This window comes from Metarhizium acridum (assembly GCF_019434415.1).
Source record: "Metarhizium acridum strain ARSEF 324 chromosome Unknown scaffold_578, whole genome shotgun sequence".
NCBI lineage: Eukaryota > Fungi > Ascomycota > Sordariomycetes > Hypocreales > Clavicipitaceae > Metarhizium > Metarhizium acridum.
The window spans coordinates 118,437-134,069 of NW_027094046.1; the positions used below are offsets into that span (position 1 = coordinate 118,437).

Consider the following 15,633-nt stretch of genomic DNA (forward strand, 5'->3'; position numbering starts at 1 on the left):
TAATGACGGGCTCAGAGCACAACAGTGACACACAGCGAGCAGTACCCATTATATTGCATCAACGTGAACAGCCAACTAGAGTATTTATGGATGGGTGGCAGCCAAGGTGGATGGGAATGAAACGTCCAGAGAATACTTGACTCCCCCGAGACGGGATTCAAACCTCTGTCTTGGTTATGAAAAGTCAGCTATGGCCCCCACTCCGACATTCCCAGTCGGTATCTAGTAATAGCTTCATGCCAATTTGCAACATGGACAATTTGCCGACTGGATCGCGAGTAATTCGCAACATCAAATCTAAAAATACGACCTTCTCCACCGGGTACCCCGACGGCGGCACCAAAAACACAACGGCCAACTCTGCCTTGCTAACTCCCATGGATCAACGTTGATTGTACACACGGCAGGTTTTTCCCTGTGGCAATATTAGGGAACGAACGTGCCGTCAGAACCAACATCTCCAACCGGTCCAGTCCGGACGCCTTGCGTGATGATTTTGGGTGTTTCACAGGCTTTGTGCTACGTTGTAGCCCGTGAGGCATGCCATTTTGGGAGCAGTACAGGCCGTATTGTTTCTGAGGCTTTTCACAAACCGCCATACCGCAATCTTGACCGGTAACGCACTGATTCAGTTGGCTTTACATGCTGCCGGGCGATTATATATATGCTGCCGAGCGAGGGATGAACGTGTGGTACTACTGATAATGCCGTACTCGGGAATGATGCTTGGAAACATACTCTTTCTCCTCCATATGTCCACGTTAGGTCGCAATTGCATGAACGAGATTGCGTTTACACCTCGCAGTTTGGTTCTCGGTGGCTCACTGAACCGCATAAGAAAGCACTGGTCCATGATATTGATTATTTCAACGCTTCTTCCGAATGCCTCTCTACGCGGAGTTACTTTCTACTATTCCTGACTTCGCTCATCTACTGTGGCTTACACGGCTACGGCTACCAAGAATACTGTGTTGTTTGAAACATTGATTTTGGGCCAACACACTGTCAACATTTGGTTCCACTGCCAAGCCGGCGGTGCATATCTCGCCGAAATGGCAATTGTTTAGTTCCTTGCCGAGTTACATACGAAGGCCAAGTCTTTCCTCCTCACCGGGCTCTCCGTGCTTATTGTCACCAGGTTTGCGCTCCGTGTTGGTCCACCGTGCCTGTATGGCGGCGAATTTCCCCTCTTAAGCATCATGTCTCATGGACAGATGGCTTGAACAAGTCCTCGAGTTCCCTCCTTTGCGCAGCGTCCGCCCAGACTGCCGTTTTCACCAACACATAATAAGTCTGGCCGCCCACACACGCCCGCATGAACGACAACTTCCTCTCCGTAGGGCCAATGGCCCCAGAACTCAGCGTCGCTTCGATCACTATACTTGATGTAGCTTTCCCTATCAAGCAATCTGTGCGCTGCGCTCCATGCATCCGTACGGCGTACGTACGTTCCCTTGATCTGCGTAGCCTGAACTACCGGTTGCCCTTTGTGAAACTCATGGCCGTTTGCAAGACGTAGTGCAGGTGCTCGGCGCCCGGCGCTGGGATTACAACCCCGTCAGGGGTAGTGGCCAAGGACTCCGTGTTCGGCACCTCTTGTATGGAGATGCTCAATTCTTGCCCGGCAAGCAGTGGAACGGAAACAACGGCAGTGTCGCCAATGATCTCATTCTCAAAATGCCGTCCTCCATTGAAGTGTACTTTGGAAGCATCAAAACAATCAGGAATGAGCGTCAGCTCCTGTAGTGAACGGAGCGCACACAACTTTGCGGCGTGGAGTGTTCCGTAGGTTCCCAGAATGTACGTTCTGCGAGTCGGGCTGAGAACGTGTATGTGGCCGTTTGTTTGTCACGGAAACAACCATATGAAATAACGTTTCTGGCACCTGGATGCTTTTTCCAGCAGAGTCGACTGGAGGCATTGTGCTTTCAATGCGAGGCATCACGGCATTCTTTAGTAGTGGTCCTTTCGCCGAGGCGTGATTTGCAAAGAGTCCTCGGGGGGGCAGAGCTTTATAAGTGAGCTGGACTTGTGGAGGCGAGTAGGTGGCATGATTTCCAATACCAGTACGGCATGTTTGGGTCCGCCCGTCTTTGTTACCGTTGAGGTGGCGCAAACTTAACTCGTGTGGTTCATTCACGTGCCCATGACGACGAGTTGTGACGTTTGACAACATGGCGGCCGACTTCTCACAATGGGCCATATTCAAACGCCGACATTCAGTCTCCAAGGAAGCCGTTGAGATACAGGGCGTTACTTCTTGGCTGCGACTGCGTGTGCGCGTCAGAACACCTTGGGTGTGCGTACTTTAGGCTTCTGAGCCGAGGGACGGAACATGACTTTCACGATAACGTCTATTTCAACATCACACCAGACCTCAATTTGGTCTCTCTGACAGAATTTGAGACACGCTTCGTGGGCATCTCTGCATTGCTTGACAGTGAGCAGAGCACGACGGTTGCCCTTGCTTTCCGTGATGCCGTCCAACTTGTAGACTTCCACGTCACGGACCTTGAGTTGATGAGCGCAACGTCCATCGCAGATTACATTATCGCACGCCTTGAGTCGTGTATGCATAGTTGCGATGCCAAAATCGTCGCCGCTGGCCTCCCCAGCGTGATGGGCGACTTTTGTTCTGCTTTGTCCCCACGACTGGGCTCGAACTCGACATCATTCCCTTCGCCGTTCCCGAGGAAAATTGGTCGAGGACGCCATGTCACGACAAGAATGTTGACGAGCAAGCTGACTCAATGGCTCGTAGGTGTATCATGCAAGTATTACGATTCTCTCCTTGAAAACGGGTTAAAAGTCCGGCCAAGGGCAAAGAACAGGGCTAAAGTGTGACAAAGGTGCTTTAACCTACCCTTCACTCCCGCACTCCAAATCGGTTGGCACAGTTCCGTGGAAGTCGATGCGGGAGGTATAATTCGGCTCTGCAGTATCCAGGATTACCAAACGACCTGTTCGAGAGAATCGTGGGATGTACTGATGTTTTATGTGAACAAGTTGCGAGCTGCAGGGACAAAAATGGCCTTTTTCAGTGCCACGCCGCAAGGAGGTGGTGTTGCTCTTATGCGACATGGGCTGGTGCGTCTCTCACGGCTGCTTTCCGTGGACGTAAAGTGGTATGGTAAGCGGCTCTTTTCTGTTTCACTTGCTCTCATCTCGTCTCGCACATCAGCCGGCATCGTCCCAGACTAATGCCTTGCTCGCCAGTCCCGAAGCCTCGGCAGGCCGTTTTTCGCATCACCAAAAATATTCATAATATCCTACAGGGTGTTGCTCGTCAAGACCAGCATGTCTCCGGCGCAGAAAAGTCTGCCATCATTGACTGGATTACCGACAATGCCAAGCGTTACTGGTGGACCGCTATGTAGGCCTGAACAAGGCGGCGCTGATATAATCGTCGTAAGCTTCCCAGTTTTTTCTGCTTTGATTTTCTGTGAAATACTATCCGTTGACAACTAAGTGGGCCAGCCCACTTAGTTGTCAACGGGTACATGTATCTACATCGCCTTGTGTTGTTCCTCGGACAGTACCACGAGACACAGTTGCCTACCTCTCCGCCACCACTGATTGGTAAGTGTTGGGTTATGCCGATGGACCAAGTATGTGTCATAGCTGACCGACTGGGTGACAGGTTGGATGGCTTGAACAAGACCTTAGTCTTTTAGAACGAGTCTAAATATACCCTAGCTAATATTCTGTTTCCTGCATGTTCCGAACGTCCCCCGTTTTAGATCGAGAACTTCAGCTTCTCGAAGCCTTGTAGGAGTTCTGCAATTACTGCCCAAGAATGCTAACATAAAAATCCCAGCCGTCACTCTTAGTACAACGCCGTGCCACCTCGCTAGCAATTGGTCGAGCATTCCGCAACATTTAGCAGCATCTCTTGAATCTTGACTGTACGGGCCTTTCACCAGGGGCCTTTGAGGGCTTTGATGTACATCTTTCTTTTTTATTCATTGCTCTCTTGCAAGCCTTAGGCTTATAGAGAGGTGTGATGTACACCTGAAGCTTCGAATTTGCTATTATGGAAAGACTTATATTGCTTGCTGTACGGCGGGAGGATAAAAGAATTTGGCCAGAACAGGTACCTGGCTATCGTCCCGTGTATCGAGATACTGCAGTATATTAGTGTATATTTGTTGTGGATAAATATATCCTGGCACACACTGCCAAAGACGTAGTAACATCAAAAACGGTGCCTTGTCCTACTCCCGCATCAGTGCCAACAGAGTCCAGATTTCGATAGAAGCCCATCCTGCGCGGATGCAGATGCTTACCTCCAGGTTGACTGAGAACGCCTCGCCTGTTCTCATTCCGTCGTGATATGCCGTACTACACGCATTTCGCCAATCATATCTTGACATGTTGTCCATTCCAACGTTATCGTGGACAAGGACTCGTCTTCTTGATGTGACATGTCGCTTAATCGATAACTCTACCAAAGCATCGCAAGGTGCAGAGAAGACAATGCCACCATAATATTTAACAATCAGTATTGGTATATAATCGCACTAGACTAGTTTACCACAACAACGGCCCAATTATAATCATCTGCCATAGTCCAAGAGGTCTTGTAAGTGAAGATCTAAGTCGCCTGATTTGTGGGCTCACGAAGTCTAGTTATAGAAAATATAGGCCCTGTCTACTGCACGACAACGAGCGGGAAAACATCCTCAGAACTTCCTCAGCTGTGCTCGGGGCATTCTGTTTCTTGGTACTCCACGGCAGGGCGCTGGCCTAGCAACGTGGGCCAGGATGCTAGCCGATGTACTTGATCTCTTTAAGCAGGCGAGTCCAGATAATTCTGCGGGTACTTGATAGCGACTCGGAAGTTCTTGCCCGACTTCAGGATGGGCTTCATGCAAGGTTCAGGTCAGAGAATCAAAATAGCCTCCACCCAATCGGAATTACCTGCCGCTTCGAACAACTCTCATCGCCAGTTATTAGTGTTGTACGCCAATCATTACAATACTGACTTGTATAAATTTGACCTTCAGGTTGTGCCTTCAGATTCTGCGATCCCCACAAACTCTGCTGTGCCACAATGCCTCCTCTGTGTGCGGTCGGCCGAACTGGAAACATTAGGATTGCCAATACACTCCTCGATTCTGGGGCTGCAATATAATTTCAAAAGTAAAACTCTGATTTCCCGTACCTTCCCTGTCAAATCGCAGAGGTGGGTGAGCTGGCCAGCTGTGTGTCCAAGGACTTGGTAGTATGGCTGACTCGTCAGAGTATTACTACCAGAATTGCATATCCTGATTCACAAATTATGGAGCTTTGCTGCAGATTGACTCTTATTCTCCACGACAGTACGCGCAGTACATTCGGGGCTCAGGACAAGTGTGGCCGCAGAAGCTGCTGTCAGCCCGGCAAAAGCCTTTCAGTCCTTGTTTTTATCATTGTGGATTTTGACGGCTTGTACCGTTGGAGTGCAGAGGGAAATGTGTTGCATCAGATGGCCTTCATTATGAAAGTAACAAAGAAACGGAGGTTCCCATAAGTTGTATTACAGTGGGATTCGTGTATCACCACAAAGGACTAGAGGTTGGTAGCACGGCATTATTTCCTTTAAGCGAAGGACAGGACTCTGACTCGAGTTTACAACATGGAGGTGCGAAAAGCAACCGTCATCACCCCATGCTATAATATAATTAATATAACTACACGGCACTGGCACCAAAGTTCCGAGACCGGCAGTACGGTCCTGACATCGCGTATGTATGTCAGACTCTTGCTCTCCCGTCACAGTTGCAGGAATTCTTTTCAGCCGTCCACTGCTCCATCTGTGTTCCCCAAGCCGTTGTCCATATATGTTCCCATTTGAAATGTAAGTATTCCGGCAACGCTTAGGTGCACGGGAACCGTGCTTTTAAATTTACACAAGTAATATGAATATGGGACGCAGAACCAAGGACATGCCGCCATACCAATGCTACAAGCTGAAGCTCTCTAGTGAATTTTAGTTTTCTCAAGATTGAAGCCATATTATACCCAAGATAACCGACTCTTCCCTCCGCAATGGCAAAACTTCGCATACGCCAGTCCATCCAGCACATCCAGTATCTATATGACAGCAATACAGACCGCTCCGTCCTGGAGAAGCTCATCAAGGCATGGAGAGGTATCCAGGCTTTACCGCCCTACCATCCAAACTCCTACTTCAGGATCGGGGGCTTCCACGGAGAGCCTTTCCGCGGACCGGGTGTCTCTGACACCAACTGGTGGGGGGGATATTGCAATCATGGCAATGTCCTGTTCCCAACCTGGCATCGTGCCTATCTTCTTCGGCTCGAAGAGGCCCTGCGGTCCATCGAGGGGTGCGAGGACGTCACGCTTCCTTTCTGGGATGAGACGTTTGACCTCGACCATCCCATCCCTGACATCCTCACCTCGCCTACCTTTCCACTGGACGGCGGTCCTCGCAACCCGCTCTACTCGTATACATTGCAAAAGACGCTCTACGAGAATGTGGCGGGGAATCGGTACACCAAGCCCGAAGGGTATACGACAGTCCGCTACCCTCTCTCCGGGCTCGTCGGCACCCCCAAGGAGGCCGAGGAGACCAAGGTGCACAACGCCAAGTATGACGACCCCAAGGCGAGAAACAAGATACTCAACGACAACGTGTCCGCCTGGCTGAAGGGAACCGTCAAGATCACGCACGACGGCGGCGAAAAGACCATGTACCCTGACACGTACTCGGTCGCGGCCCGGCTCCGTCTCTGCCTCGCCGCGCCCAACTACACCGTCTTCTCCAACACATCGTCGCAATGCCAGTGGATCACGGACCATGGCTCCCACAACCCCGATTACGTCGTGTCACTCGAGTCGCCGCACAACGCCATCCACCTCGCCGTGGGCGGCTTCTACCACCGCGGTGTGTACGACGCCGACGCCATCCTGGGCGCCAACGGCGACATGGGCGACAACGAGACGGCCGGCTTCGATCCCATCTTCTTCCTCCACCACTGCTTCGTAGACTACGTCTTCTGGACGTGGCAGAAGCGCGCGAGCAAGACCCAGCCCGGCAGTCTGACCGTCATCAAGGGCTACCATGGAACTGTCGTGGAAGAGCACGACGGCCTCCCGTACCTGGCCCCCGGCACCACGCTCGACAACACCACGCCCTTGTATCCCTTGCGCACCGCTCGCGACGCCTACTACACGTCCGACGACGTGACCGACATCGAGGGCCAGCTGGGCTACACCTACGCCCGCGGGTCGCTGGACCACGTTCCCGAGGGACCAAGGAGCGGCCACTTGGGGGCCATTGACGCCGAGATGGCGGCCATCAAGCGCGTGAGAAACGTCAGCCGCGCCGACTACCCGGGCTCGTTCGTCATCCGCACCTACATCCGCCACCCGCGCACCGAGGAGCAGATCGAGATTGGCCGCGAGCCGGTGCTCAGCCGCCGCAACATCGCGGCGTGCAGAAACTGCCAGAACAAGCTGGACGTGGATTCGCTGGTGCCCGTTTACAAGGGCATGCTCGACGCTCTCGGCGTCAAGGAGATCCCCGAGGCCTGGGCCGAGATCCACACGCATGATCAGTTGAGGCTTCGCGAGCCCTGGCCTGGTAGTCATCGTAAGCCTATTGTGGACGATCTGTAACTTGTGAAGAGAACGCCGCTCATTGTCGCTTTGTCCCGGGCAAGGCCGTCGGGTCAAGGCTAGTTATTCCTTCAAAGCAAACACATGCCTGGAAGGCAGTAGTATTCCAAACAACATTGGTTTTTTGTATGATTCCACTCTTTTTACCTACTCATGAAAACAAATATTCTCTCTCTGCCCGGTTCCCGGGGCATCTTGTTGCCCGATCGTTGTCCAGTTGTAATCCAAGTGACCAATCGTGCCGTATGAAGAAAGCCCAGGCTTTGACTTTCAGTCCATCGTTTCCGGCGAGGAGTTGTTCCCTTTTGATTCCTCAGTTTCTATTTACGTGGTGCTTGACTCTTTCACTGCTGCATTGAGAGGCAAAAATTCTACCAGAGCACAGGCTTTGGGTGAATAATGTAAACCAGATAGAATACGTATCTATTGCTTTTCACCCCGACACCTAACCGGAATTAAAATATTTCGTTCCCGGTTCAATAGGATAACCTTGACCACCTCCCTTGCCGCTAGTCCAATCACACACCGGGTAGCCATTTCATGATCCCATACGTTGGGTTCCTCGTTTCATCAGACCACCAATTCGAGTTCCTGATCGCAGAGAACCTGAGCAAGTGTCCTGTGGCCTTTCATTTCCGGAGCAAGCTTCAAGTTCCCCCATTACATTGCCTCCCCCACGCCGATTAAGACGGTGCTGGCGTCTCCTCTCATATGATGTTTGGTTTAGTCACTTGACCTCTTACCGCCATGAGCAGACCCTGGACGTCCATGTAATGATCGAAAGGCTTCTGTAAGGGCTAGCCACAAGCCATGACTCTGGTTGATTGTACGAGACTGTTGAGAGTCTTTTGCTACAATTGGAAGCGTGCCATATAATTTTTGCAAAACTATTGTCGGGCTCCCGGAATTGCAAGCTGATTATGGTTCGGCATCATGACCACCAAGAGTCTGTGAGAAACATCAAGAATTGTATCGAGTTGGATCTTCAGAGTAATCACCTGGTATTCCCGTGTGTGCCTTTATCATGCAGTGGGCTGACACTGAGCCCATACATGCGCCCCCAATAGGATATCATGTCATGATAAACCCAACTCCGCTGACGTATGTGGCCTACATCCTGCTGGCACGTCCCCTCCTGCCATGTTTTGGCGACGATGATGTTCTGCTCTAACCTGTGTCATCTTTTGTTCCTGCACATTCAGCTCTTCCAGAAAATGTCACGCAGATAAAAAGCAGTCGTTCCGCCAATACTGAAAATATTGCTTGCATACTCCAGATGAAGCAGGGACACGAAACGCGTCAGAAAACGAGCAATGGGAACCCTGAGCAACCACTAATCCTCAAATTCGACCAAGGAAGACGGCAACGTGGTCCCTTGGTCGGTGGCAAGAATTCCTCGATTGGCGAGATGTTACTGCACTGACGGAGCAGGGAATCACAGTGTCGCCTGGATTCGCAACAACTTCCCACATGTACTGGCAATACGTGGACAAAAAACGACATCCAAGAGCAGGTTGCAATACTGATCGCGGAGGGGCAATACGGCAAACTGACCCTCAGGGAGGCTGGTCCCAAGATTCGCACCCTGTTCCTCGGCGACACCTGGCCAAGCAGCACGACCGTTGCTATCAAAACTGCATATTCCGAGATTTGCGGCAAATCAGACTTGAGAACTTGGACGCTCCAGCGCCACGGCAGAAGACTTGCCAGAGGCGAGCTTTGCCGGTCAACAGGAGACGTATTTGAACGTCTCCGGAGAAGATGCGCTCATGGATGCCTGCCGACGGTGTTATGCCTCGCTCTTCACCGACTGTGCCATCAGCTATCGCCAGACCAAGGGGTTCGATCACATGAGCGTCGCGCTTTCGATGGGGGTGCAGCAGATGGTTCGCTCCGACATTGGCGGCTCTGGCGTCGTGTTTTCCATAGACAAGGAGAGCGGGTTTGACAAGATCGTGCTTATCAACACGGCGTGGGGGCTGGGCGAAAATGTCGTTCAGACGGTCAATCCTGATGAATACCAAGTATTCAAGCCGTTCCTGATCGACCGGAATCTGGTCCCGATTCTTGAGAAGATGACGCGCAACGTCAATACCTCCAAGGCGGAGCAAGCCCCCTTCGTCCTCGGCGACCAGGAGATTCTCCAGCTCGCACGTTGGGCATACACGATTGAGCACCATTATGGTATGCCCATGGATATGGAGTGGGCCAAGGACGGCACGACGGGAGTGATGTTCATAATTCAAGCTCGGCCAGAAACCGTGCACTCTGGTCATGATGCCGCCATCTCCAAGGTATACAAGGTGCATAACAAGGGTCGTCTCCTCGCAACGGCCTTTCAGTCGGTGACGCAGCCGTCTCGGGAAGACTTTACCTTGTTGAAAACGCCAGAGACATGGACAAGTTCGTGGACAACTTCATCTTGGTAAGCGGGACGACAGACCCGGACTCGGTGCCCGCGATGAAGCGGGCTTCGGCCATCATAACCGACCACGGCGGACGCACTTCGCATGCTACCATTGTGAGCCGCGAACTGGGGCTCCCAGCTGTAGTTTGTACGGGAGATGCCTCGTACGTACTGCACAGCGGCCAGGACGTCACCGTTTCTTGTGCTGAGGGCACTTCGGGCTTCGTGTATGACGGCGCAGCCGATGCCGCCACGGAGACCTTGGACGTGTCCGGGCTATCGGCGACGAAGACCAAAGTCATGCTCAACCTCGCCAATCCAGCCGCGGCGTACCGTTGGTGGCGACTCCCGAGCGACGGCATCGGCCTCGCACGCATGGAGTTTGTCATGAGCAACGCCATCCAGGTTCAACCCATGGCGCTCATCCACTTTGACCAGCTCAAAGACGAAGAAGCAAAGAAGAAAATCACCACTCTGACGGGAGTATACAGCAAAAAGCCAGACTACTTTGTCGACAAGTTGTCCCAGGGCTTCGCGACCCTCTGCTCGGCGGTCGTTCCCGGCCGGCCATTATCCGCATGAGCGACTTCAAGACCAATGAATATGCCGGCTCATTGGCGGCTCTGAGTTTGAACCCAAGGAGGACCAATTCTCGGCTTCCCAGGCGCCTCACGGTACTACTCGCCGCGCTACAAGGAAGGGTTTGGGCTCGAGTGCCGCGCCATCAAGCGCCTCCGTGAGGACATGGGCTTCACCAATGCCGTCGTCATGATACCTTTCTGCCGGACTGTCAATGAGGCCAAGATGGTCTTGGAGGTAATAGAGGAAACCGGACTCGTCCGCGGCGACAAGGGGCTGCTCGTCTACATCATGTGCGAGATCCCGTCCAACGTGATCCTCGCCGTCAACTTTGCCAACCACTTTTATGGATTCTCGATTGGTTCCAACGATCTGACCCAACTAACACTAGGTGTTGACCGCGACGCGGGCGAGCTGGCTGACTTGTTTGATGAGGAGGACGAAGCCGTCAAGTGGATGCTCAGGCATGTCATCTCGGTGACGCGTGAAAAGGGGTGCAAGATTGGCATATGCGGACAGGCACCGAGTATCATCCGGAACTGGCCAAGTTTCTGGTTGAATCGGGCATCAATTCCATCTCCATGAGCCCCGATAGTTTTCTGGTAGTCAAGAAGCAGGTGGTTGATAGCGAGCAGGCTTCGTTATCCGTACGCTTCTAAACCCGGTCCCCGGTCTGGTTTATTATGCGACAAGAGATAAACGTGATGATTGATCCCACTGGATATGGCGTTTTGGGGAATCTGCTTATTATTCAAAGTGCTGTGCTGTTGATAGTTTGCATTTCACTTGCAGAAAATGAGGTAGTTCCATGTATTGAATGATTTTTATGAAAAGGGCCATTCATGATCGCACTACAAACTATTTACACATTGTCAACGGAATATAAGAGGTGCAAATTGCTGTGCAATTAGAGCACGGTCTTTCAGTGGCACATGTGCCATCGTAAACGACCACTACCGGAACATAGATTCCTGTCCGCAACCAAGCGTCGTCTTCCACACGGTTGTATGGTTATGAAATTTGCCTTTTCGTCGTTTTCTGCGAATCGTGATTTTGACTACTCCATGACAATTTAACTCCTCAGGCTGATATCGATCCCAAATTTATCATGTCTAAGTTGTAATTATAAAGCCAGAACGGACAGAACTAAGTTACGGCCTATCTACAGTGGGCGGTAAAAGAATTTAACCAAATCGTGTACTCGACTATCACGCTTTATATTATAATACATTAGTATATATTCCTGAATAAGTAAGTATATCCTACCATAGTTGAAAATGTCATTCTCCACATGCAAAGTAGTAGAATCACTGAGATTTCCATATACCACGCATATGAAATATAGTCAGGTTCCATGACAACAATTCGACCACAAGCTGCCGCCAGCCGCGGAATGAAACACATTTCGATCCCAAGTTGAGCGCACTTCAACAGTTGCACTTCAGGCCCTGTTAAGCCACCAAAAAGACTCACAAGTAATGAACCCGGAAGATTACACCCGCTTCTCACACCCCAAGCCTATCCATCAGCAAGAACATGAGCAACCGTGGCCTTCAGTGTCTTGGCCGTCTCGTCTATTTCGGCCCTCTCCTCATTATTCAGCGGCACGTCCATGGCCCTCATGATGCCCTTTCTCCCCAGAACAACAGGCCAGCTGAAGCAGCAGCCGTATCCCGGCCGGAAGCAGCTAACCGGACGAACGTTGCGCTTGTCCAGGAGTATCGAGGCGCAAATGCTGCAGACAATGGAGCTGATGCCAAACGGATTGGCGCCCTTGGCTCGGATGATGCTCCGCGACCGGTCCTTGCATTCCTGCGCTACCTTTTCATGGTCAATCTGATTACTATACTGCAGCGACTTGTCAATGGCAACGCCGCCGATTGTCGCCGTCGACCATGCCACAACTTGGGGGTCCCCGTGCACGCCCAGCACATAGACATCCAGGGAATTCGCCGCCACCTGGCTTAATTTAGTGCAAAATCACGTATAGTCGTAGGAAGCTTCATACCCCAATCTCGTCGGCAATCATGCCCCGGATCCGCACGGAGTCGAGAAAGGTGCCGGCGCCGAGGACCTGCGACTTGGGCAGCTTGGAGAGCTCGAGGACCAGAGTCGTAGCCAAGTCCACCGGGTTCGAAACGACGACTACAATGGCGTCTTGCCTGATGGGCCTCATGGCGTCGACCACGTTTCTTATAATGGACACATTGCGGTATACACGCTCGAGGTTCGGCTGGCCTGGCATGAAGCGCAAGTCAACATCAGCAAGGGTGTGAACGTTGTGGAATTTTCCTACCCAGCACACACTTTGATCCGGCGGTAATGACGACAATGTCACACTGCCCTGCCTCGTGGTGCGTGGCTGCCCGCACGCGCGTCACGCTGTTGGAACTGTAAGCCACGTCGGACAGGTCGCGAACCTGGCCATCTCGCAGCGTCGTGTTGATGTCGACGAGCAGCAGTTCGCTGGCTAAGGAGGAAATGACGAGCGCGAATGCAGCTGCTCCGCCGACTTCTCCGACGCCTACAACTGCGATTCGGGAAAATGGTTTACTGCCGGTTGACATTTTGGGTGGGTTGTGATCATTGAGCCTGGGTGTGTTAAGCGGGAGATTTTAGGAGGATGAATAGCTTCTACGCCGACCGGTAGAAGGTTGGCAAGACAATTTAATGGTATAGCCGGTCGGATCAGGCTGGTTTGGCCTTGACGCTGTGGGATGATGGGATGAGGCAGACGCCACGATGAGACCACCGCACTCAAAGTGGCGTTGGTGCCGCAACGTGACATGTTCAATGAGCCGGATCCCGTAGGTGTTCTGTTCCCTGGGAAATATGTTGTGAGATATCTTGGGATAGTCGCGACGTGGCGGGTGGTTGGATTGCCGGGCGTCAGGGGCAATGTTCAACCATTGATTTTTACAGGGAACGTACGGGTCAAGCTTAATACACGTTTCTTACGCCCGCCCATATATATTGATTTGCTAATACGGCTAAATCTACAAAATGGTCTTGAAGACGAGGCTTTTTGCTGTTTCTCGCAACCCTGCTCTTGGGCCTAAAGCCGCGCATAATCGCGCAACACGGTTCGGCATCGGCAACTATATCAGTGCCGCTGAAGCCTCATTTGCCCGGTCTCGGTTCAATTATACTGCCCAATTCCCATCCCATGGCAAGGAACTTGCTTGTTGCATATAATTAATCTGTTGCGGAGTACGAATAATAGTTAAAGCGAACCATTCGGCGCCGAATCAGCGACCGAAGCCGGCAGGATAATAATTCTCGTTTCTCTTGGCAAAAAAAATTCGACAATGCAGCACGGATACCCTACGACCGTCTTGGCAGAATAATGTATTGAGATCTGCAGAGTTGTGTTACAGATTAGGTGGGAAACGTGACCATGTTGAAGTTTAGTAACCTAGCATGTAATAGTTATATTAGTACCAACCCAAAATGGGATAGATATCAGGATATATAAGCTTTTTAGAAACACAAATGCATAGGGTCGCTCGCGGTTAATGGTGAACTCCATCACGAGGTAACATTGAAACTTGGGTGTAAGGTTGTCGCTGGCTCGGCCAATGCGTATTGCGTCCACGCGAGACCCTGCCAAGAAACGGGCATAATCGATGCCGAACCAATGGGAAACGAATACGCCATGGCCAATCCATGGAGTCCCGGGCAACCGTGAAACTTCGAGAACCACTGCATCAGCCGGTTCCATGAAACCGACATGTTGCTTGCTCGTGCCTTGGTCATTAGTAATAGTTGGCAACAGGGGCCAAGGTATACACCGAGTTGCACACGATAAAGACACGAGTAATTTCAGCACACCAAAACCAGTTTTGGACATGTTACTCTTGGCCGGTCTCGCCGATTGTTGCAGCAAAATGAGCTCGAACGTGTCTGGGATTGACTCGCGCAAAACTATGTTGCCAACCCAAACGTACTTGCAAAACTAATTTGCAGTGACGAAATCTGCACTGCATATTACCATGAGCCTTAGCTTCTGCCAAGCTTAACCAGACACTCGAGTCTTTCAACGACCTCTTCCGAGGGGATATAAGGCAGCCCGACGCCCGACCTCGAGAAGCTTCCGCAACTCAATTGCACACAACCATTTTCACAAACAGTTATTATCTCTACTATCAAGGCACCGCTATTCAAGTGTACCCATCAAGCTCAAAATGAAGTTTTCCTACACCCTTGTTGCTGCGCTCGTGGGAGTGGCCGCCGCCAGTCCACTTGGGGAACCATCCCTCAGCAAGCGCGTCGACAAGGACAAAGTCAAGAGTGAGATTCAGGAGTTGAACAATCTGATTGAAAAATTCCAACAGGCCAAGGACGAGAGGCAGAAGAGCACGGTACGTCTGCATCCAGTCTATAGGCCACCAAATCCATGGTTTACCAGCAACCACGCTAATATTCGACGGGCTACTTGTAGGGCGACGGCTGGCAGCAGACCATCGACCTCCTGAAGGAAAGGGCGGCTGCTATTGAGGCAGCACCAGATGATAAACTAGTCGAGGAAATCAACAAGCTCGACGAGCCAATTGGTCGCATAAGGAACAGCAGAGATGGGGCTGTAAGTTCAACCGGTCTTCACGGGGAATGAGTGGACTCATGGTTGTTGGGTGGCGTGCTAATACCGACGGCTTCTCAGTTTGATCGATATACGAGAAATCTCTTTGGGTTCATTGATTCCAAGGACCGCCTTAGCGAGGCGGCAAAATAATCTCGTCGAGGTAATAGGGATTCTTTATTGCCGGCATTGTAGAGCTTCGATTCATCCGCGGCTCAATCTGGGGTAAGCTGTGGTAGTTGTATGGAGTTCTCTGCTAGATTTGAAGTTCGGCCGGCTACTAGCGGGTATTTGTTCTTGCTTCCAAGGCGAATAAAGGATTTCAAGTATTCTTTAGCTACATGTGGTGTGGACTAGTCTATTCATGCGTAGTAGCAAAGGAACTGCGCCCGATCTTTTCGATGGGCGGTGTCGGTAAACAAAGGGAAAATGCTTGTCATTTTAC

General features: G+C 51.4%; 7 protein-coding genes across 7 annotated transcripts; 6 read left to right on the forward strand and 1 right to left on the reverse strand.

Moving 5' to 3' along the window:
• The first annotated feature begins 2,129 nt into the window (after nt 1-2,129).
• J3458_021162 (uncharacterized protein) lies at nt 2,130-3,920 on the forward strand. Its single transcript, XM_066122431.1, has 4 exons — nt 2,130-2,774; nt 2,850-3,130; nt 3,217-3,579; nt 3,641-3,920. Exons 1-3 carry the CDS (start codon nt 2,521-2,523, stop codon nt 3,375-3,377), a joined length of 696 nt encoding a protein of 231 aa, XP_065972441.1. The 5' UTR covers nt 2,130-2,520; the 3' UTR covers nt 3,378-3,579; nt 3,641-3,920.
• Nucleotides 3,921-6,030: 2,110 nt separating this feature from the next.
• On the forward strand, nt 6,031-7,841 carry J3458_021163 (uncharacterized protein; the record flags this gene model as incomplete). Its single annotated transcript, XM_007816107.2, has 1 exon — nt 6,031-7,841. One exon carries the CDS (start codon nt 6,031-6,033, stop codon nt 7,621-7,623), a length of 1,593 nt encoding a protein of 530 aa, XP_007814298.2. The 3' UTR covers nt 7,624-7,841.
• Nucleotides 7,842-9,392: 1,551 nt separating this feature from the next.
• On the forward strand, nt 9,393-10,052 carry J3458_021164 (uncharacterized protein; the record flags this gene model as incomplete). Its single annotated transcript, XM_066122432.1, has 1 exon — nt 9,393-10,052. The coding sequence occupies one exon, from the start codon at nt 9,393-9,395 to the stop codon at nt 10,050-10,052; it is 660 nt and encodes a 219-aa protein (XP_065972442.1).
• Nucleotides 10,053-10,084: 32 nt separating this feature from the next.
• J3458_021165 (uncharacterized protein) lies at nt 10,085-10,612 on the forward strand (the record flags this gene model as incomplete). The annotated part of the gene is made up of 1 exon (XM_066122433.1): nt 10,085-10,612. The coding sequence occupies one exon, from the start codon at nt 10,085-10,087 to the stop codon at nt 10,610-10,612; it is 528 nt and encodes a 175-aa protein (XP_065972443.1).
• A 162-nt stretch (nt 10,613-10,774) lies between these two features.
• J3458_021166 (uncharacterized protein) lies at nt 10,775-11,194 on the forward strand (the record flags this gene model as incomplete). Its single annotated transcript, XM_066122434.1, has 1 exon — nt 10,775-11,194. One exon carries the CDS (start codon nt 10,775-10,777, stop codon nt 11,192-11,194), a length of 420 nt encoding a protein of 139 aa, XP_065972444.1.
• A 933-nt stretch (nt 11,195-12,127) lies between these two features.
• J3458_021167 (uncharacterized protein) lies at nt 12,128-13,176 on the reverse strand (the record flags this gene model as incomplete). The annotated part of the gene is made up of 3 exons (XM_007816106.2): nt 12,128-12,568; nt 12,618-12,847; nt 12,906-13,176. 3 exons carry the CDS (start codon nt 13,174-13,176, stop codon nt 12,128-12,130), a joined length of 942 nt encoding a protein of 313 aa, XP_007814297.2.
• A 1,617-nt stretch (nt 13,177-14,793) lies between these two features.
• On the forward strand, nt 14,794-15,341 carry J3458_021168 (uncharacterized protein; the record flags this gene model as incomplete). Its single annotated transcript, XM_007816105.2, has 3 exons — nt 14,794-14,970; nt 15,051-15,191; nt 15,270-15,341. 3 exons carry the CDS (start codon nt 14,794-14,796, stop codon nt 15,339-15,341), a joined length of 390 nt encoding a protein of 129 aa, XP_007814296.2.
• Between the last annotated feature and the right edge of the window lie 292 nt (nt 15,342-15,633).

Excerpts from the sequence above, each read along its gene's own strand:
- J3458_021162 (XM_066122431.1), top strand. The coding sequence starts at position 2,521 with ATGAGCGCAACGTCCATCGCAGATTACATTATCGCACGCCTTGAGTCG. Across the intron at positions 2,775-2,849 it reads CTCGTAGGTGTATCATGCAA|GTGCTTTAACCTACCCTTCA; the intron begins GTATTACGATTC and ends AGTGTGACAAAG. Across the intron at positions 3,131-3,216 it reads CGTGGACGTAAAGTGGTATG|TCCCGAAGCCTCGGCAGGCC; the intron begins GTAAGCGGCTCT and ends CTTGCTCGCCAG.